Source organism: Embiotoca jacksoni, unplaced genomic scaffold, assembly GCF_022577435.1.
Source record: "Embiotoca jacksoni isolate LCO1_2020_lvr unplaced genomic scaffold, fEmbJac1.0.p SCAF_10, whole genome shotgun sequence".
NCBI classification, from domain to species: Eukaryota; Metazoa; Chordata; class Actinopteri; family Embiotocidae; genus Embiotoca; species Embiotoca jacksoni.
In genome coordinates this window covers 18,958,367-18,980,055 of record NW_027185230.1, presented here as the reverse complement: position 1 = coordinate 18,980,055, position 21,689 = coordinate 18,958,367, and the positions used below count along the sequence as shown (strand labels likewise).

Sequence of the window (21,689 nt, the reverse complement as noted above, 5' to 3'; positions counted from 1 at the left end):
TCAGGTGACCTTTGACCTCTTTGCTCCGAATCATAATACATTCAAAAAGACAGCCGTCTAGAAGAAAGTCCTTCTGTGCAGTTGATGAAACAATGCGAGTACATTTAACCCTAACGAGCGTGTTGCAGTGAGAGCCTGCTCCTCATTTAATCGCTCGTTGCTCCTTCTTTAATGTCCAGTTGGTGGCGCTGTGTTTGAGGAGTTACGGCGTGAAGCTCTCCGAGTGTTTAAACAGCTTCACAGGCCGTCTGCTGAAACTCGACCCACGTCTGTTTACATCAGCGTGACTCTGCCTGAACCGGTTTGTACTGGTGTCGTTCAGACCGTCTCAGAGATCACTAACGCTGCTGGAGGTTGTGAACTCCACATCACTCCATTTATTGTAATAAAATGTTTAAAAAATATTCCTATCCCCGTTGAAAGTCATTTCCTTGTTGTTGTTGTTGTTGTTGTTGTTGTTGTTCATGATGGAGAACAACTGGCAATTGTGTAGAAACAAGGTGTTTAGGTAGAGATGTGATAAGGTTATTGTATATTAATTAATAATTTAACTTATGATAGATAATAACCTGAATACTGTTGTCCTTCTCTATGCTGTTCTTTTCTCTCTCTGCTCTGATTGTACACATGTATGTTTGGTTGTTGAATAAAAGGAAAAGAAGCTGTCGCCACCCACATGAAAGGAAACAATAAATTAAAGGAGTTAAAGGGGAGTTTAAAAGATGTCAAATTACAAATCATTCATCAAATAACGTATTGAAAATCTTATTATCTGCATAAATACAGTAAATCTGGAGCATGAAACAGGTTAATTTATGATAAATCAATCCATCTGTAGGGTATATATATTTAGTCTCTTCACTGTTTTTCCTTCAGTGCAACAACTGTCCAGTTTTCCAACTACACAGCTCATTAAAACCAAACAGCAAATCACGTTTTCTTTTTTGAAAATCTTTTGCTGTATTGTGTGAAATGCAAACTCACCTCAAAACCAGTTAAAACTGGACGCAGAAAAAGAGAAGATGAGACCGCTGCTCGTTTCTGGAAATCAGCTGCTACGATTCTGAGAAAAAGATGCGACAGTTAAAACTGACGAATCATCTGCCCATTCAGTGCAAAACAGTCAAATAACAGATTTGAATATATTTTAAATGAAAAACGTGCAGTTTAAATCTTTCATTTTTAAAACAAGCTGTTTGCACATAAGACAGAAAAAAGCTAAAATAAACATAATGATAGAGAATAAATAAATAATTTCTGTTGCGTTGGTTTAAAATATATTTTTGCTCTGATATTTTTAGTTTCAAAGTCCCGTTTTATTCATAAACGTTCAGACTGAGAAGCTCATGAGAAATAAATGTGCTGTTGAAGAACCACAGAACTGCCGTGAGATCTGTTTGGTCAATTTTTATTTTTGACATTTCACCTGAATTTTGAGTCCTCTCAATAGAAAGCAGAAGTAAAAGAGTTTCACACATAATGTAGTCTGAGCAGCAAGAAACAAACAAACAAACAAAGAGACAGACAGACGTGGACAGAACAACCGTGTTAAGTGCAGACATCCCACAACGTACCATAAACATCCTTTATAAAACTACTATTCATTTTTTTTCTAACACAACCCACCAACTAAAAACTTCTTGTGTAAACTTGTGGATGGCCGAATGTTTTTACAGTTGAGTCCAGAGCCATCGGTTTCAAAGCTGGTAAAAGGGAACAACTGAAATCTCTTTAGAGGATAAATATTTTGAGCTACTGATGTGACCGATGCCCAGAATCCTCTTTAGTTACATGCGGAGGATCTGCAGCACCAGCTCGCCAACGTGAGACCTATTTTTTTTTTTTGTTGCTGTTGTTTCTGATATATCAGAATCATTTTCCAACTCCAACACATTCACCATCGTTCATCCTCCGCAGCTTTCTTCCACGTGCAAACTTCCAAACCTCTCGAATCCGTCTGTGCCTTTACATCTCGTTGGCTTGTAAACTGTCCTTCCCACTTTTTTTTTCTTTTTTTCAATCTTAAAAATAACATTTAAAACATTTAACATGCTACTATAAAATACAAACTGCTCATTCAGTAAATTCATCTCTCTTTGTGTTTTGAAGTTAAACACTATAAAAACCAGGAGGAAATATCAGGTAAACATGTTATCCATCATTAATTTACATTAAAAGGAAGGAAATACTGAAAATGGAGGACAAAAGTGCCTCATTTCATTTTTAAATCAAAGTACCAAACTTGAAAAAAAAGAAAAAGAAAAGAAAAAGTAATTGATAGGTCACAGCAAGCAGGTGCAGCTGAGGATGTTTTCATTTGCAAGAGTATGGCATTTTATTCCAACAGAAACAACCCCCTTCGACTGGTAGCTTTTGGGACCACGATAGTTGAGCTTCAGCAGGTGAAGCTAAATATGTTTCTGTTCCTTGTGCAGCGAAGCCAGAGACGTACGAGTAACCGTCTGGAGGTGGAGAGATCTTACAGATGCTTGTTCGTTCTCTGGCAAGAAATGGAGCGACGGGATCATGTGACCCATCTGAGGTCAGCAGAGCTCCCGTCTTTTCAGCTTCGTAGGAGTGGTTATTTTGCAGGAAATGTCAAGGCGGCAAGTTAAAGAGGTTTTCGACTCTCTCAGGTCAGGTCGGGAGTGTTTGATTGGAGGGGGGAGGAGGGGGTGGGGAGGGGCGGGGAGGGGTGGAGTGGTCACATGTTGCAGTCCAGCGTGTTGGCGTGTTATGGCGAAAGGTGCGTTACATCGTGGTGTTTCTGGTGTTGGGTGGTGGAGAGCAGCTGCTATCAGATGAAGGTGGAGAGTAGCTGCTTTCAGATGAAGGTGGAGAGCAGCTGCTTTCAGATGAAGGTGGAGAGCAGCTGCTATCAGATGAAGGTGGAGAGCAGCTGCTTTCAGACGAAGGTGGAGAGCAGCTGCTATCAGATGAAGGTGGAGAGCAGCTGCTATCAGATGAAGGTGGAGAGCAGCTGCTATCAGATGAAGGTGGAGAGCAGCTGCTTTCAGATGAAGGTGGAGTCCAGGGTGCTGGCGTCGTGGGCGCTACGTGCTCGAGCCTCAAAGAGCTGCTTTATCAAAGCCGACTTCTCCTGCTCCAGCTGGGCGATCCGCTCGCTCCTCTCCGTCACCTCCTTCAACACAAAACACAAAAAAGGAATTGAAGTGACGGTGACAAAAGAACGACTCTTGTTTTAATCTGCGTAAACAGGGACAAGATTTTGGCCCCAGAGGTGTTCGGTTTGTTGACCAACCACTTTGGTTGCATGCAGCTGAACAGTTCATGTGGAGAGTAAAATAAATGATCCCAGACATAAATTCAGCTTTTTATTAGCTTTGTCAGTGTTTTTAAAATGTTTACTGATTGTAATTCTGACACAATCCAGTCGTACACATCGTCTGTCAACTCCGTTCACGCGTCTCAAATAGTGGAACTGCTAATTGGCCTGATAAACCCTCGGCTTCAATAGGTCCCTGTAAATATAGGTCCCTGGAGGCTCATCGTCATAACGACAGTCAGTGAGTTGCAGGATTGGTGATTTACTGGATAAATGAACTGTGTTGGACCTGTGTGAGAAGTCGGTTCTGGTCCTTCAGTCTCTGGAGGGCTTGTGGAGGAGCTGAGGCCGGCGGCTGGGAGTTGGCTGAGAGCGCTGCCGTCTGAGCCCCGCTGGAGGGAAATGACTGCTGGGGAACAAAGAGGAACCAGCGGTGAAGAAAAGTCCCGCCCGACATATACGGTTACAGTAGTGGCATTGCTATTATATCACTATTAAGCTTATTAATTACTATTAAAACTGAATGAAATATAAATGTACTGTGGCTCAGGGACCAGCCTGAACAGGTTCACATCACATATTAAACATTCAGACCCTGCAGATTTAAAGGTTTGCAGCTTGCTCGTTCACACACAGCTGCTCAGTGAACGGGATATTAAAGGAGAACACATTTTATAGAGACTTTTTTTTAATTTTTATTTTTAAAATCTAAACACCTCAAATCAGCCTTGCAGAACAATCTCCCTCACCACCATCCTTTTCCTTCCTTGGATTATTTTAAACACACATTTTTGACGAAACATGACTAAAACACAGAACTTAATGAAGGATGAAGCAACGCCTGCCTGACTCGACTTGAGAACAAAGTAAAACCGTCTGAGGGGCTGTGAACACTCACCATTCCTGAGCAGGAAATAAGGTCATTAAGGCAGCGGTTGACTTCTTGTAATTTGGGAATGAGAACATTCATGCGACTCTGATTGGCTTCTGTGAAGAAATCCTGAGAGGAGAGAACATAAACGATGATGAGAAGAAGAAGAAGATGAGTTAAAAACGGCGTGAACAACAAACTGAGGACAAGCGTAGGTAAGAGGTTGGTTTAAAAAAAAGTACCTCTCATGGTATTTGTCAAAGTGTCTGAGAGCAAAAGTTCTATGACTCAAAAAAACACACCAACGTATAAATAAACAGCTGCTGGTATTTTATTTTGGCGGGTGAAGCTCTTATAATCTGCCTGATCTGGTGGCTGAGGCAGCAGTTTCCTACATTTCCCAAAATATGCCCATTCCCATGATGTGACATTGTATGTGCTCGTCCAGTTATCCCCGATAAATAAAAGAATAAATAAAAACCACAGTGCTTTCAGTTTTTACTGACCGTGCAGTGGGAGCTCTGGCCGACCTGCCGCTGTCTTTCTGTGACGTTGTGGATTTGGCCCTGGTACCAGTCTCGGGCCCGCTCCACCACCTCCAGGCCCGCGAGCAGGGAATCCTTCTCTTGCTCCAGCTCTTTCATTTGCTTCAACTGCGTGAGATGAAAGTTAAACAGGAGAAAGGGTGAAATGATGAAAACAAAAAGTGGGAAAACTTGCAAAACAAACTTGCCTGGAGTCACAGATTTGCCAGAGACCCCACAAAGACGCTGAATGTTCCTATTTCCTACGTCGTCACTGAGAGAGCTTCCAGACTGCTGCCAAGATTAAATCTAATCACTGATTTCGGGCTGCCAGCAGACTGCGTGGTAGACAGACTCCCATCTTTTCACCAGGGCATCTGCAGCACACTCTTTTGTGCCGGCCGAGACAATGGCGCCACACCAATTGTGCCGGACTCTCTCCCCATCCTGAACAATGTTTAGAGGAGCAATCAGTCCAGCGCCATGGCAACCGTGCAGCAACCTAAGAATGGGGTAAACAGCAGACCCCACTTCAACTATGACCACCCTAGTGTGTGTGTGTGTGTGTGTGTGTGTGTGTGTGTGTGTGTGTGTGTGTGTGTGTGTGTGTGTGTGTGTTGCAGCCCAGCAAGGCTGCATTGAGTTGTGCTGACCAGGCTGTCCATGTTGCCACAGTCAAGGCCTCATTGCTGGCATTCAGCCACGTGGTGTGTCATCTTTCTATCCACCCATCACCTCTCGTACACCAGAGGGACGGGCTGCGAGGGCGTGGAGAGAAAACCAAAATCTAACCCTGTTTAACATTTCTGTGCTCAAAAAGCCTGAAGAGAGAGTGTACATAGAGGAACAGAGCGGGGGGGGGGGGGGGGGGGGTTTAAAGGGAAGAGGAGGGGGTCCGTGCTGAGAACGAAGCATGACCCAGTGTCAGGCTGCATGAATGTGTGATGGGCCAGGAAAAAGCCACTGTTTAAAAAGAAAGGCAGCAGGGAGAGAAAATACAGAGAGAGAGGAAGCAGAGCAGCAAATGGCTGAAAGGTGACGGAAAACTGGGTACATGTGTGTTTCTGTGCTCTCTTCTGGCTGAATGAGCAGGCATGAATACACACAACGTACACACAATAACACAACAGCCATTGCACAAGCTGTTCGACTAAAAAACGCACAAAGAGCAACACAGAGACCTTTCAAACTTCATCTACAAAGAACAGCGTGGTGCCTCTGAGGCTTGAAGCTCTGCAGCACAACAGCATCAGACCCGATACACGAGTCCAAAGCTTCCTGAAACAAACCCCGTTTAAAACGATCCATTTGACCTTTTCTTTTCTTTTTTTTCTGATGATTTGATTAAATGGCTGAAAATAGATGTCTGAAGTTTTCAGTCATTTAATGCCGACAAATTACTTGTTCTGTCAGACAAACAGACAAAAACCCTTCATGTTAAAGAGTGGGAAAAAAGTAAATCAACAAAGTTGTGTTTTTGGTGGATAAATGATTTGAAATGTTGTTTATTGAGTTCTGTCAATCAGCTGAGACCCGAAGGCCCATAACTACTCTTTCAGTTCGTTTTTTGAACAATGAATGAGTCTTTTTTTTAAGATTATAAAAAAGTAAAATAAAAAAAGGCAACTTTTTCTTTCATCGGAGAGTTTATAACCCAAATATAATGAAATTACAATGATATAAAACAACAGCAAATCCTCACATGAGATCTGAACTACAACCACCACATAATTCATAATAATTCAAAGATGTCTCACTTAATGACTTGAAGCATCATTGTAATTTTAATTGCGATTAATTTCAGCACTTGTACAATAAACAATAAACAAATAAACGAGGACAGATAAATTGTGTCCTGTTCAACATGACAGCGATCACAACTTTTTAACTCCTGTTTTTGTCTCCTGTCACGATCAAATATCCAAAGAACCTGACGCTTATCTTCGCATCCTGAAATAACAGAACCATCTGAAGGACAACCTTTAAGTTCTTCTGTCCCTCCCTTCCTCTGTCTCTCCCTCCCGTCCTACTCACCCAGAGGAAAAAGTGCAGGGCCTTGCTGCTGTAGAGGCTGCTGCTGAGGGGGATGAAGACGGTCGTGTAGGCGGCCCATACAGCCGTCCAGGCTGGGCCGGGCCGGCCGAGCGAGTCCTCTACTTCTACCAGGCCCCTGGGCCCGACCCGGCTCGCTACCATCAGGGCAGCAGCGGGCCAAGTCGGCCTGGGTGGGAGGGACGGGGAGGGGGGAAGGGGGAGGAGGAGATGGGCAGGGACGGAGGGAGAAGGAGGGGAGTCGGTCAGTCGGCCTCTCCCGACACAAGAGGCCGAAGGGGAAAAGAGACGGAGACGGAGACACAGACAAGGAAAGAAAGAGGGAGAGGAGGTGAGCTGGAAAGAGTGAGAAATGGTGAGGCGAGGGGGGAGAGACGGAGAGTGAGAGGAGGCATGAGCTCCGGAGAGGAGGGTGGGAGGGGCAGAGTGAGGGGGGGGGGAGCAGGGGGACAGAGGGATGGGAGGGGAATGAGGGGGCCAATGGGAAGTGAAAGAGAGGAGAGCTGTGCACTGGAAACTCTCTTCCTGCATGTTTGCTCTACTTGTCTAAATAAATAAAATATTTTCCAACAGAATTTCCAGACATGTTTCTGCTGAGCCGCCATCTTTAAACTCAGTTCAACACAAATAAAACCAGGAGATGTCACCTAACATGTCAACATGTAGGACCACTTTCAGCTGAAAACTCTGAACCCAACAATCTTCCTCAGTTTTGTTCAGACGTTGTCACCATTTGTCTGTTTTAACAAAAGTGTGCAAACTCACTGGTAAACGCACGTTTAGGACCTTTTTCATTACCGACCGATCTGCTCGTGTAAAAAGTGTTCGAAAAATAACACAAAAATGTTTTGCCATAATTTCATACAGACAAAAATGACGTGTAAATGTTTAAAGAAAAGCCTGAATCCCTTCTTTCTGTTTTTTTTTGTTTGTTTGAGAAATCATTACCAGAGATTTTTTTCAAGTGAAGAATGAAAATACCTTCAGAGATTTTTTTTTTACCTTCTACAATGAAAAAGAGAAAAATGCAGAATATGCTCAGATCAGAACAATCACCACCTACCTGAAGATTTCCTTCTAATACAATGGAAAGAAATGATCATCTCAATAGGCACGCTGATAAAAAACCAACTGATTTCTGACATAATTACTTTCTGTTCTCATATAAAATCCAATATAAAGTAAAAAGAGGTGTTTCCAATCTTTTTATATTTAAAACAATCCCTGAAGAGTTTTTTTTTCCTGTTTTGTTTCCCCTTAAGTTGCTTTAAGATTGTAAAAATCCTCATATTGCTCTCAGTCTGACAGCATCAGCTTGTTCCTCCTCTCATGACAGGACGTTTACACGGATAGAAATACTAGTTTAGTTTATATCATCATTTCGTACAAACTTCAGCAGAGGTCAGGCTGACGTACAGTATTTGTTGTGTTGGGAAACGTTGGGATCTGCACAGCGGTGTTGTTTTTATTTTTGTTTTGTGGGTGCATGAACAACATATGATGCAACGACCAAAACTCAGGAGGAGGTAAAACTTTAAGACACTTGTGTGTGTGTGTGTGTGTGTGTGTGTGTGTGTGTGTGTGTGTGTGTGTGTGTGTGTGTGTGTGTGTGTGTGTGTGTGTGATTATACACCCACCATCCCATAATCCACTCCATTAGTAATGGTGTGCCTCCTCTGCTCTTCCCGACTGCGTCCGTGTCGTCTGGAGCCGCCCGTAAACCCCGTCGTCGATTCACTCTGAGATCTCGGTAAACCTGATTTTCCAACACCTGGAACAATGTACACAAACACACACACACACACACACACACACACACACACACACACACACAAACAGTCTTTACTGTTGAACATAACTATGATCACAGTAGAGCTAATAAAAAAAAAAACACAATTTGTGAAAGTGAAACATCATTTAGGGAAGTAAGAATTTTAAATACCTAAATATGACCAACATACAGAGGTCTAATTTTGACCAGTTTTACAGCATTGTAGAATCATATGCGACAAAAGTACATCTACAAAAACATTTCAAGATATTTATGATTTTGAAATAAAACAAATGAACGTATTTGACTCTTGTTGGACTTCAACGCTCAATTTTACTACAAAAAAGAGCAAGAAAACTATCTGCAGACAAGGCATTGATTTGAACTCCTCAGGCTGCCAGTTTGAACCACAGGAGGGAGCTGTATGCTGGAAATGGGACAAAGAAGGCCGATTTTCATTTGACAAAGCAGCTATATCTTCAATTTTTAGTAGGACAAAGAGGCCTCCTTCACTTCTCTCTCTCGCCTCTCGTTTGATGACTCGACTGCAGGACATTAATCCTGATAAACCATCTCCCCGGTATCTGCTGTGGTATTCTGTCACCGTCAGATATTCAGACCCAGAGGCCGTGAAAGTGAGAGCGACAGTCAGGAATTTGTGATGAAGTCTGCTGCAGTGATTCGGTCTGTGCTGTAATCTGCACTAATCCAGCCGGGTTGGCTGCATGTGAGAGATTACAGCGCGGACACGGCAGGTCGGTCTGTAACGACGCCAACAGTGTGTGGACGTAAACTTTTCACTCGTATTTCATTCCAAAGCTTCGGCCGTTCGTATTCTGCTGCAACAGCCTGCGACTCGTCTGTTGCTCGTGTAAAATGTTTGGAACAATTCGCTTCCATCGGGAACAACAGTGAAGTCAGGCACCAACGCTGGAGCATTAAGTAAAATATTAAAACCGCAAGCAGTGATATGAACGTCGGGGATCCAGCGGGTCGGGGCCCCTCGCAGTATTCATTTTTTTCTCGATCTCGTTCCTTATTATTCTTTTTTTTTTTAAAGCCTTTTTTTGGCGGCTTTAACATCTTCAAAAACTCAAGAAAGTTGGTGCCTGACGCTCGTGCAAAGTTTCGTGAGGTTTGGAGCATCGTTTGACCTTAAACATCAAATTCCTGTGTCACGGCCAAACATCAAACTTAGCCGCATCGCCTTGGCTACACTATACTATATACTATATACTATATACTACATACTACATACTACATACTCTATACTCTATACTCTATACTATATACTATATATTATATACTACATACTACATACTCTACACTATATATTCTATACAAAATACTATATACTCTATACACTATACATATTATATTATATTATTATACTGTATAATATATAATATACTATTTTGTAATGTATAAAAAAATGACTGTTGGGTCATTTTTTGGACGATATATTAGGAGTTTTTTATGGTTTCTTTTGTATTATTGTATTATTGTTGACCTTTGGTTATCAGTATGAACACAACCTCTGAACCCGTTTAGCTTACCCTTAGAGGGACTCGCTCTATGTGAACCATGAGGTTTACCCTTAGAGGGACTCGCTCTATGTGAACCATGTGGTTTACCCTTAGAGGGACTCGCTCTACGTGAACCATGTGGTTTACCCTTAGAGGGACTCGCTCTACGTGAACCATGTGGTTTACCCTTAGAGGGACTCGCTCTACGTGAACCATGAGGTTTACCCTTAGAGGGACTCGCTCTACGTGAACCATGTGGTTTACCCTTAGAGGGACTCGCTCTACGTGAACCATGAGGTTTACCCTTAGAGGGACTCGCTCTACGTGAACCATGTGGTTTACCCTTAGAGGGACTCGCTCTACGTGAACCATGAGGTTTACCCTTAGAGGGACTCGCTCTACGTGAACCATGAGGTTTACCCTTAGAGGGACTCGCTCTACGTGAACCATGAGGTTTACCCTTAGAGGGACTCGCTCTACGTGAACCATGAGGTTTACCCTTAGAGGGACTCGCTCTACGTGAACCATGAGGTTTACCCTTAGAGGGACTCGCTCTACGTGAACCATGAGGTTTACCCTTAGAGGGACTCGCTCTATGTGAACCATGTGGTTTACCCTTAGAGGGACTCGCTCTATGTGAACCATGTGGTTTACCCTTAGAGGGACTCGCTCTATGTGAACCATGTGGTTTACCCTTAGAGGGACTCGCTCTATGTGAACCATGAGGTTTACCCTTAGAGGGACTCGCTCTATGTGAACCATGAGGTTTACCCTTAGAGGGACTCGCTCTATGTGAACCATGTGGTTTACCCTTAGAGGGACTCGCTCTATGCGAACCATGAGGTTTACCCTTAGAGGGACTCGCTCTATGTGAACCATGAGGTTTACCCTTAGAGGGACTCGCTCTATGTGAACCATGTGATTTACCCTTAGAGGGAATTGCCATCAATGAACCATGTTACCTTTACAGGTAATCACCCTCCGTACACTCCGTGACTCGCCCAACGTGAACCTTTGTTTTACCTCGAACCCTGTATGAAGGTGTATCACGGAGTTCACTCAGAGCTTCCAGAGACTCAGCGACAGTCTGGTTAACTCAACAGCTAAAAGATTCTCCTTCACCAAGGTTGATATTAATGGTTCAGATTCCACCTGTTGATGCTGATTCAACTTTTAGTGAAGTTGAAACTTGAAAAAGTTTTGCGTCCACAACACATTACAGGAAGATATTTAATATCACTGCAGACCTCCTTGAAAACACGTATATCTGCTATCCAAAGAATGTCTGCGGCAATTTTGGTTGCATTTGAGTGAACATTTGTTATAGGTGTTATTGGTTGCAGTGAGTCAAAGATCTGTCACAATGCATTGAGTTTCTTGGAAGATTTCTTAGTCATGACTTTTATGAAAAAAAAATCATACGATAGCATGTTGTCCAAATTATGCAAAGAGAAGTCATATTATAACAAAAAGTGACCCAAAAGTCATTCTTGGGTCACTTTTTGGCCGCCGCGGTCACCGATCGACGAAGACGAATTATTTTCATAACTTTTAATTCCAAACATGTTCAGAATGCACAGACTTCAAATTTCAAGTCGGTCTGACATAATCTGTAGGAGTTCGTTATGTGAAAAAAAAAAAAGACGATTCTCACGTGAATTTTGTTTCCCAACGAAAGCCAAAAATGGTGAATAAATTCAAAATGGCGGACTTCCTGTTGAGTTGACATAATGGTGCGTTGGAACTTTTTTGCACATCTCGGTGTGATACACATGTCCACCGAATTTCATGCATGTAGGTAAATGCAGCCGCCGGGGGCATCCACTTAGGGGGCGCTAGCGAGCCATTAGGCCACGCCCACTCGCGACTCCACTAAAATACAAAATTTTTCACCGGGAGAGACGCCTGTACCAACTTTCATGAGTTTTTGGATACGATACAAAAATGCAGTTGTTCACGGAGAACAATAATAACGCGGAATAATAATTCCTTGGAGATCAACAGGGCGTTCGACCCCATCGGTGCTCGGGCTCTAATCACATTTCCATGAATTCAACTGAGGACGCCTGGCTAAAAAAAAAAAAAAAAGCTTTGATTTCTGGCACATTTACTGGCTCTGTATGTGAAAACCAACACCGTCCTATAAGTGCAAGTGGAATAAGCCGTGAAGGCCCCGAGGGCTCCGCAGAGAGTTTGAGTGTCACTCCTATTAAAGCTCCAGAGAGGCCTCACAGTACAGAGATGACGCAAACTCTACTTCAGTGTGTGAGAAACAAAGAGAGTGTGTGAGAGAACGGCAGCAGTGGGTCTGTCAGAGCTTATATATGAACGAGATAATGAGCAGGATGAACGAGGAATAGCTTCTCCATCCGACATCCACCAGACCAGGTTCAAACTGAACAAACGAATGAATGCGACTGCTCCTCGGTCGGAGGACCGCGGCTGGAAAAACCCTCCAGATAAGAGATTTCTCCGCAGCTCCTGACATGATCTGACCCGACCCGGAGTTTTAACGGCGGCAATTATTCAACCGGGCACTCGAGTTTGGAGGAGAGGCCCATAAACAGTCTTTAAGCTGTGACACCACGCTGATACCCGAGAGGAGCGTTGTCACAACGTAATAATGATTCAGGCAAAGAAGCCCTTCATTATTACCATTTTGTAAAGCTGCCACTGGATGACCAGTACTGACATGTAGGAACTCATGTGTCCATCGTGGTTCAGAGCCTCCAATTACAGTATAGTCGGGTACTGAAGCTGGTGGACACATCGGTCCAGTTAGAGCTCGATGGTATTCTGTTCTGGGAGATATTTAGCAATGCAAAGACTTCCTCTCACTCATCCTCATGCACACTTCAAGTGCAGCTGAAGTAGAAATCATTTAACGGGAGTATTTGAGATGCAGCTGCAAACCAGAAGCTTTAAAACAATAATTCATTTTTATATATAAAAAAAAAAAAAAATTACATTTTACTGGTGAAATCCAAATAAATACTTGAAGTGTATAAAACTACATGACAGCAGCATTTTACAAAAAAAAAGCTTGTTTGTATGTATTGCATGTATATGACTGATATGCTGTCATATCTGGATTCTAACATGGTTTATACTTTTTATATATTTTATAAAAACGTCCTCCATGAACTCTCACACACTTGACATGATGAAATGACATCATGGTGGTCCTCACCTGGTCCTTGGAGCTGCGGTGACTCCAGTGCCAGCGACTCGATGGACCTCACGCTGCTCTGCTGCTGCTGCTGGCCCGGTTGGGCAGCGTGGCCCGGTTGGGCAGCGTGGCCCGGTTCGGCGCGGTAACACCCACCCTCCGGAGCGACGGGAATCCGCTCCAAACTCCGCCCGGACCTCTCGAAGCCCGCGCCGTACCGCGCCGGTCCGCACGCGGGGTACCCGGTCGCTTCCTCCGGCCGGGCCCGGCTGTGCAGGGAGGCCGCCCGGTGCGGCTGGGTGTTCGTCACGTTGCTCGGCCCCAGGGGACGGACCTTGTTCTCGACCCGGGTTCCGACGCTGCATGTGGACAGCGGGGCGGGTTTCTGGGGCTGTTTCGGAGCCTGCTGCGGGTGCACGGCAGCCTGCGCCCTAAAGTGGGAGCTGTTCTCCGGGTTGAGCATCGAGTACCGCAGCCCGGCCACGAACCGCTCAAAGGTGAGGCAGCCATGCTGCGGCGTGACCCTCCGGAGGCAGTTCAGCACGCCGCCGGGCAGATCCCGGGTATCTGCCCCCTGCCAGCGGCTCTCGATCTCCGAGATGTGCACGTAGCCTCGGCCACCGTCATCCAAAATGTCAAAGAGGGTCCTCAGGCTGTGGAGGAAGGCTTTGGGGAGGCCATCTGTTGAGTACTCCGTCTCTTTGGGCTGCATTGGGGCACTTTTGAAGCCGTCCGCCGGGCCGTGAAGCACCTCTTTCCTCGGCCCAACTCTCCCGTAAACCACCGAGGAGGTGCCGGTCAGTTTGCAGCCCTGCTCGGTCGCTATCAAAGCCATGGAGGTGTCGATCATCTCCACAGCAATCATTCAGAAACACACAAACAAGTTGGCGAACTTTATGTAAACAAACAACTGAACACGCGGAGAAACAAAAGAAAAGATTGAACAACAACAACAAGACCACGGTGTCAGGATGTCCAGCCTGTAAATGTCGCGGCGCGTTTCCTCCGATCAAAAGCTGCTCGGATACAAACTTTCCTTTTTCTTTTTTTCTTCCTGCGCAGCACCGCCCTTCAAACGGCCGTGCGCGAGCGCTCCCGGATCAGCCATTGGCCGCGGTGTGCACGAGCCGGCCGCTGATTGGCGCAGGCCTGAGGTAGGCTCCGGTTTGAGTTGTGCTTTTGTTATTACTAATGCTGCGGAGACGTTATGTTCATAAAGCCTGGATATTATTATAGACCTGCTTTTAATCACAAAGAGCTGGGTCGCTGTACCCCCCCTCCCCTCCCTCTCTCCCCCCCCTCCCCCCCCCCCCCCCCACACACACATAAAGATATTTGACCAGCTATTAACTGCAGCAGTGGATTGAGTTTGTGGTGCTGCAAAAAGTTGCATCGTTTTATAAACTTCCTTCCCTTTAAGTCGAACATCTTTCACATTTGCACTCATGCAAAAATAATCTTATGTTGGAAATATTTGCTTACAGTGCATTTATGCCGCACACTTGATGTTACCGGTATGACTCCAAGAGCTATGAGGTCAAAGGTTAAGACACTATAATGTATTTTACGAGATGTTTTTTCCAACTTACTCTGACCTCCAAATGAAGTCACTCTTAAATGAGGTCAGGAATCCAAATTGCAAACTACATGTCTTTAGACCCTTTCATCATGCATCAGCTTTGATAGCCTATTACATCATTTATATCAAGATTTTCCTCTGAGTCAGGCTGAAAAGTTGCAAACAAAACTTACATTCAACTTTAGTGAAAAAATAATCAAATAAAAACCATTTCTGACACTTCAGGGGCACTTTTTTGTTTCCGTTTTTTGTTTTTTTCTATTTCTCGTTCTTCTATGTGCGTCACACGGCGAAACTCTCCGTCTCTGTGTTTATCTCTGACTTGCCCAGACCTGAACTCCCACCCATCCGTCATCTGCAAAGATCGAACCGGCGATCAACCTGGAAGATGCTCTCGTTGCGTCACAAAAGACTTCCTGTGATTCAGTTACGCATCCTGTCAGACCTGATTATGAATCACATATTTTCCCTGTTATGCTCACCATGTGCACGAGAGGGGAAAAAAAAAAAAGCCTAAAGGATCGGACATATAGTCAATATGGGCAGCCCCACCTCCCCCTCCCCCTCCCCTCTTCCTCCCCCTCCCCTCCCTCTGACAGTCAATCACACACCAGTTGTTCTTGTCAACACATTCATTTGTGGGCATTGATTATGTCTGCAGGCCAAATAGATAAAGCGGTTTTGATTTTTCCACTGTCGGGTTCAGGTTTTAGAAACACGTAAACTCGGTTTGTTTCGTGGACTCGTTTGGACTTTCTGCTGCGTTTCAGACTCGAGACTCACAGAAAGTGAAAGAAAGAGGAGAGACGCTCCTCACGCCGTCCGCCGTCCGCTCGGCTCTCCGTCATCGTCCGACTCGCGGGGTCGGAACAACGCAGCGATGCACATGCATCACTGCTGCTGCACAAAACACACACACACACACACACACGCACACACGGACACACACACGGACACACACTCTGCAGGCTTTGTAAACCATGCCAGTGGTCGCCAAGCGTGCCAAAAGGCCGGCCCGCCATGCCGATGTGTGTTTGTTGATCCTCCGCTCCGCCGGCCGGTCATGTAACACACTCAGACTTCATTATCTCCCGTTTGCTCTCCGTCTTCCCCTTCGGCGGTATCAGTGTGCATGTGACAAAGGATTTGAGAGCTTATCCAATTCAATGAAGCCCGTTTTCAAAAAAAAAAAAACCTTCAAATGTTGGAGGCGTTAAATCAGATTTGAATTACAGTGGGAGGACGAGCGAGGAATTAAGAGTGGGGGTGGATTCAGGCTGAACACAGATGGGGAGGAAAGAAGGGAATATTAAACCAAAGCCAAAACCTTTTTCCTTATTCAGATTTCCTTCACTATCAAAGTCCAACTTGCTTTACAATCCACTGGTGTGAGTTTGTGTTTTCAGCTCTTTGGCCGGTTCTGTTGCAATCACAGACTTAGACTTTGGTCTAAGTCACTCACTCAAGGTGTTAAAGAGCCCCTGAAAGACTCTTATTGTTTCAAAGAGCTGCACCGCATGGTGCAGAATTCATGTTACTAACATCTCATTGTACAAACAAGTCAGAATATGCTAAAAAAAACCAAAAAAAAACCAAGAGTGTTGTTGGAAAAAGCAGGATTTTCTTGTTCATATTCTGCACTGGCAAAATATTAAGAGATTCACTCCTTGATTCAAAATAAAAGATCTTATTTACACGTCCATCATAGATTGCGGTGAATCAATAAATAATTCATGTTCTCAGGAGCTTTTAAATCAGTTTGGCCTCTTAAATATTCAACAAGCTGAAATCACATAAATTGATGACATCTGTTATTCTGCGCATCGTTTTGGTTCTATTTGGTCTCTTTGCAGGTTTCGCAGCCGTTCACATTGGTAATAAAGTTGAATCTGGCTGATGCAAGATTAGCATCTGTGTTACGTAGCTCGTAGGAACTGTGTGGAAATATACTGCTTTGCTCAAATCTATATTTTGTTTTAATTTTGGGTGCTTATATTTCTGCTGACTCGGACGTTCAACGTGCAGGCGCCGGGCTTTTTGCCACAGATTTAAAGAACAGAAAAGATGCGTTTCGATTCCTGTAGCTCTTTTGAACAGGGGATATAGTTCCTATATATTTGATACCGTGACACTAATTTTAATAGTGACACTGTAATGTGAGTTGGAACATCTGGTCCACTCCAAGAGCTGCTCACTATTTATTCTCCTTCATAGTATGTAACTGATATTTCCTCCTCTGTTATGTCAAAAACTAAAATATGTGGACATCTGCAGACGAGGGGAGGAAGAACAGCGTTTTTCTTCTTTGTACTTTGTTGTTATTATTATTATTATTGACCAAATATATTACGCCGCATTCTTTTGTAAACAGTATACTCATGTATTTCTGTTATTTTTCTGTATACTTTTTTAAAATAATTTAAAAAAAATAAAAAGGAAATAGAATCTAGCGACTGCTTTTGGCAGCGTTGATTCTGTTGGATGACAAACCAACATATCCAGATAATAATACGGGATCACAAGCTTAACAGCTGCCTCCTACTCAAAACCCCAAATAATTCCTGACCTGCGATTTAGGAAACCCATCTTTTTATCCGCACGTTAATACTGTTATGAAATTCAAAAGCTCCTCAAACTCTGACATCGAAAAACGAAAATCACGTAAATAAAGAAAGCACTTTTTCACGCTGAGCACCTTTTATCATTAAATTATTATTATATTTAAAGTCTTTATATTCAGTGATACACAAGTTAGTTTGAAACTATGTTTAATCCATCACGTCACCATATTGAGTCTTTCCAGGTCCTTTTGATTCTTCTGCTTGAGGTGCTGAAACACAAATACAGAGAAAGAGAAACATGAAATACAAAAGCTGTCGTCGTTTAAGCCGTCAGTCTCCCACCAAAATACAAATACCACAATTTATCTTAAGTAAAAGTACACGAGTACTGTAAGCAAAATTTACTTCAATAATCAAAAGTAAAAGTACTCATGGAAAACAGTGAAATATAAAGTGATATATTTATCAACTATAAATCATTGAAATATTGCCTTACTGACAGATATGCTGCATGAGAGCAGCATTTTAATAAAACAAACAACAACAATCCATTATAACAAGCAAACGTATATATTTTACATTTAAATATTGTTCTGTGTTATAACTATGAACTATAAATGTGAAATGAACACAGGGGAGTAAAAAGTACAATATTTACTAGTACAGTACTGTCGAGAATAGACGACCTAAAATGAATTTACTTAAATAAAACAGTGTTGCTGCACCTGTTAACGTGACTGAAGAAGATTTTCCAACCGCAGAATATTCACATTTCATCATTTTTATGAAAGTTTGGCCCAATGACAGGAAACAAGAGCAGGTTTGCATCCCCACACTGTCCTCACCTGGTGGTGGCGGCGACCTGTCCGGGACTTTGCCCGTTTCGAGCAGCAACCAGAGGTCCGAGCACTTCTGCGTTTCCCAGCGAGTCACTGCATAACTGCCCACCGACGACGCCACTGAGAGGACAGGAGGCAGCTTACAGGCGAGACGGCGCTTTTTATTTTTTATATCAATTCAAAGCCCACGTTTCACTCACCTATTGAAATGAGGAAGTTCCATTGAAGCGGGTACGGCAGCTTCCTCTGTAGAGCCTTCTGGATGGAAAATAAACCTACAGCACCTAGAAAAGCAACACAGCTCCACATTTATAGCTGCTATGTTTTATTTATCATTCATCAAGTTCTCTTGTTGTTTCTTCTTGAAACGGGAAAGTTGTGCAGAGATTCCCATGAGGCTTTTGATTGACAGGTGAGGACTGCTGCTGCTGCAGTAGACTCTGATAATTTAGTCAGAAATCAAAACAACAACATGAATCAGAAGCAGTCAACACCATGTGGCCAAAAATATGGGACATTTCTTATTCTTAGTTTCAGATTTCTATGAAAAATCATCAGCGATCAGAGAAGTTGGTGTGATATGTAAACTCATAAATCACTTTCTGACATGCATCTCATTAAAACGGAAATAAAAAGGTTGTATATTTATCCGTTATAGTAATACAATAATAATCAGTGTGGTCATGGAAACATTGAAAGAAGACAGCGCCCTCCTGTGGTTCAACTTTGGTTTGTCTGTAGTTTAATTGGACTTCTGTATTTGCTAATAGAAATGTGGGCATTCATTTCAGTAAACTTTTAGATGTTAGTTCAGTGACTGATTTAGACTTGAAAAAATAAAGAATAATTATCACAAAAAGTGAAAATAGAAACTTCAAGGCATTTAAAAAAAAAAAAGTTAGTTAATTAAGTAATGATAATACAATAATAAATGACAAGATACTGTATTTTGTTGTTGTTGTTGTTGTGGGAAAATAAACATTACCAAGTATGAAAGTGCCCATCCCCTTCATGAAGGCGTGAGACTGACACGCGGTGTAACTCTGCAGCCCCTGAAAGACAAAGACAAGACGACCCATAAAAACACCTGTCAAAACACTTCTCTGTAATCTTCCAGCACATTACAAAGCTGACATTATGTGCAACAGATGATTAGTGGAGGTTTTATTTCAAAGTCAGCGTCCTGCAGAGATCTGCAGGCTGCACAGGAAACAAGAAGAAGAAGAAGAAGAAGCCCACCGGGTGTTTCGCTGCCAGCGCGTCGTCCACTTTAGTGAGACCGATGTTGACCATGATGAAGCTGGAGGTTATTGTTTTATGTGTAAGACAACACTGTGTACATAACTGCTCTGTACGGTTAAGAAACTTCCTCGTTGAAGACCAACAAATGCAGAAGACACGAACAGCTGTCTGTAAAAAAAAAAAACACTAGCGACGTCTAGAGGAAGGAAAGTGGTACTGCAGCTACTCGCCACTAAAACAAAAATCAGGATGAAGAGTTTTGGAGATCATTTGCACAGAAAACAAAATACAAGAACACACAGTATACCATGAACTAATAAAACAGATTGACCTGGTGGAGATATTAAATGTTAAAATATTTGTGAGTTATATAGGCATCTAAGAAAACAACAAACATTGAGGAAACCTAATGAAAAATAAAATAAAATGAAATAAACAAATAACAAAACACTGCCAACCTTTTGTTTGTGTACCGTTATATTTTGTGTTAATTTGTTTTGTCTTGAAGCCGTACAAAAATAAAAGTAAAGACGTATTTCAGACCAATATGGCTAACACCAAAATTTAGGTGTGCAGGAAAAGAAGAAAACTTAGAAAAACATTCATAAAAACAAACATAAAGTTTAAAAGGAAAAGCTAAAAAAAAAAAAAAAAAAAAAAAATTAAGTGTGCGATGCAGAAATATCCATCCAAGACCCCTTGGACTTTTGACTTTGGACCCTTTATGGAGTAATGACCACGAGTTGGGAACCACTGGTCTTGCCTATTAAAGTTACTGTGAAGGATAATAAATCATCAGAAATTAAAGTCATTCTTCCTCCAACCATGGGGGAAAAAATGCTACTTGAAAAGCCATAAACTAGATTAGTGTATACATTTTCTGGTGAAGCGTCAGCATCGGGTTTCAGTTCGACCTCTCCGACCCGTCGGTTGAACTCTGACCCCGCAGCGACCTGAAAGAAGAAGTGACGGGTTCTGCTGAGGATGAAGAAGAAGAGACGGATGGAGAGAATCCAACTACTGCCGAGACACGAGTAACAACACGGAGGATAAAGTTTCCAGAAAGCAGCCGGACATCTGTTACTCGTTAGACAGGAAAGAAGAAAGAACCGACTTCAGGATGCAAGTGATAAAAAAAAAATTAAAAAAACAGTTGAACAACGAGTTTTTCAGTGTGACGGCGGCGGTGACACATTTACACGTTTTCCTGTCAGGCAAGATGAGTTAAAACTTCACTGGAGTATTTTGTTTATTTTACTTGAGTTGTGGGTAAAAAAACAAAACAACAACAACAACCTACAATTATATGAGAGAAAAGCAGCAAATATTTCAATGTGTTAAACTGGAAATGGTGAATTTATTTTTTTTGGCTTGATGGATTTACTCATTTAAAATCTCTGCAGTTTAATTTCCTCATTGACTAATTATTTAACTACAAAAGGCAAAATAAAGGGCGTAGAAAAAAGCCTAAGAGGTCACTGAAAGTTAAACCTTCTCATAATCCAAAATAAAGAAATCTTCCTCCTCTGGTTTGTTTTCTTTATGACATTTTAAATTCCTCAGAAGGGGTTTAAACTCAATGCGTTTTTAAATCTTAGCACACGAGTGGCCAACTTCCAATCTGCTGTTTTATAATCGTGTCACTTTCTAGTGGCTTTAAACTGAAGTTGTTTTGGTGCTGTTTCACTACATTATAAGTAAATTTAACAGCCACACTCACACTGAGCCACCAAATGAGGTTCATTTTATTTATTTATCATTTTACATTGGAAAAGCAACTGTCAGTTATCCCCAACTGTACTTCCATTCACATATTGTAGCTCTTTATTTCTAGATGATTAATGCTTAATATTCTTACAAAAAAAAACAACGAAAAAAAAAACAAGATTTCAGACACAAGCTGTACACTCTGTCCAAATCACAGCCCTCCCCTTCAACCCATATCGGACAAGTACGCTTACATGGGAGCCGGGTTTTAGTGCAGTGTTGAAAACCTGTTCACGCACACGCACACGCATACACAGACACACACACACACACACACACACACACAAAAGAAAACAATCAACAAGTTGCATGTAAATGTGTGAAATACATGCTCATCAAGCATCTGGACTCCTCACCTAAGACACGAGAGGACACATTAAGCAGGTGTGCGTTGAACACAAGGAAGGAAGGAAGGCGGTTGAGGATAAAAGTTGACACGTAACAATTTTACTCAAGACTGTCGTGTCTTCCAAAACAAAACCAGGAAATGGTTGAGTTCATA

At 42.6% G+C, this 21,689-nt stretch overlaps 2 protein-coding genes across 3 annotated transcripts; both read right to left on the bottom strand.

The window, feature by feature from the left end:
• Positions 1–1,392: 1,392 nt before the first annotated feature.
• sapcd2 (suppressor APC domain containing 2) lies at positions 1,393–14,463 on the bottom strand. Of its 2 annotated transcripts, none has more exons than XM_069172024.1 (6): positions 13,221–14,463; positions 8,371–8,504; positions 4,664–4,810; positions 4,185–4,286; positions 3,576–3,695; positions 1,393–3,142 (listed from the first exon to the last, which is right to left on the bottom strand). In XM_069172024.1, exons 1-6 carry the CDS (start codon positions 14,062–14,064, stop codon positions 3,014–3,016), a joined length of 1,476 nt encoding a protein of 491 aa, XP_069028125.1. In that variant the 5' UTR covers positions 14,065–14,463; the 3' UTR covers positions 1,393–3,013. The 2 variants fall into 2 exon arrangements, with proteins under 2 accessions (XP_069028125.1, XP_069028132.1); XM_069172031.1 differs by having other exon boundaries at positions 3,576–3,692; positions 13,221–14,462.
• A 2,820-nt stretch (positions 14,464–17,283) lies between these two features.
• tmem141 (transmembrane protein 141) lies at positions 17,284–19,568 on the bottom strand. The gene is made up of 5 exons (XM_069160096.1): positions 19,418–19,568; positions 19,164–19,230; positions 18,379–18,462; positions 18,185–18,298; positions 17,284–17,608 (listed from the first exon to the last, which is right to left on the bottom strand). The coding sequence occupies exons 1-5, from the start codon at positions 19,469–19,471 to the stop codon at positions 17,547–17,549; spliced, it is 381 nt and encodes a 126-aa protein (XP_069016197.1). The 5' UTR covers positions 19,472–19,568; the 3' UTR covers positions 17,284–17,546.
• Positions 19,569–21,689: the final 2,121 nt, after the last annotated feature.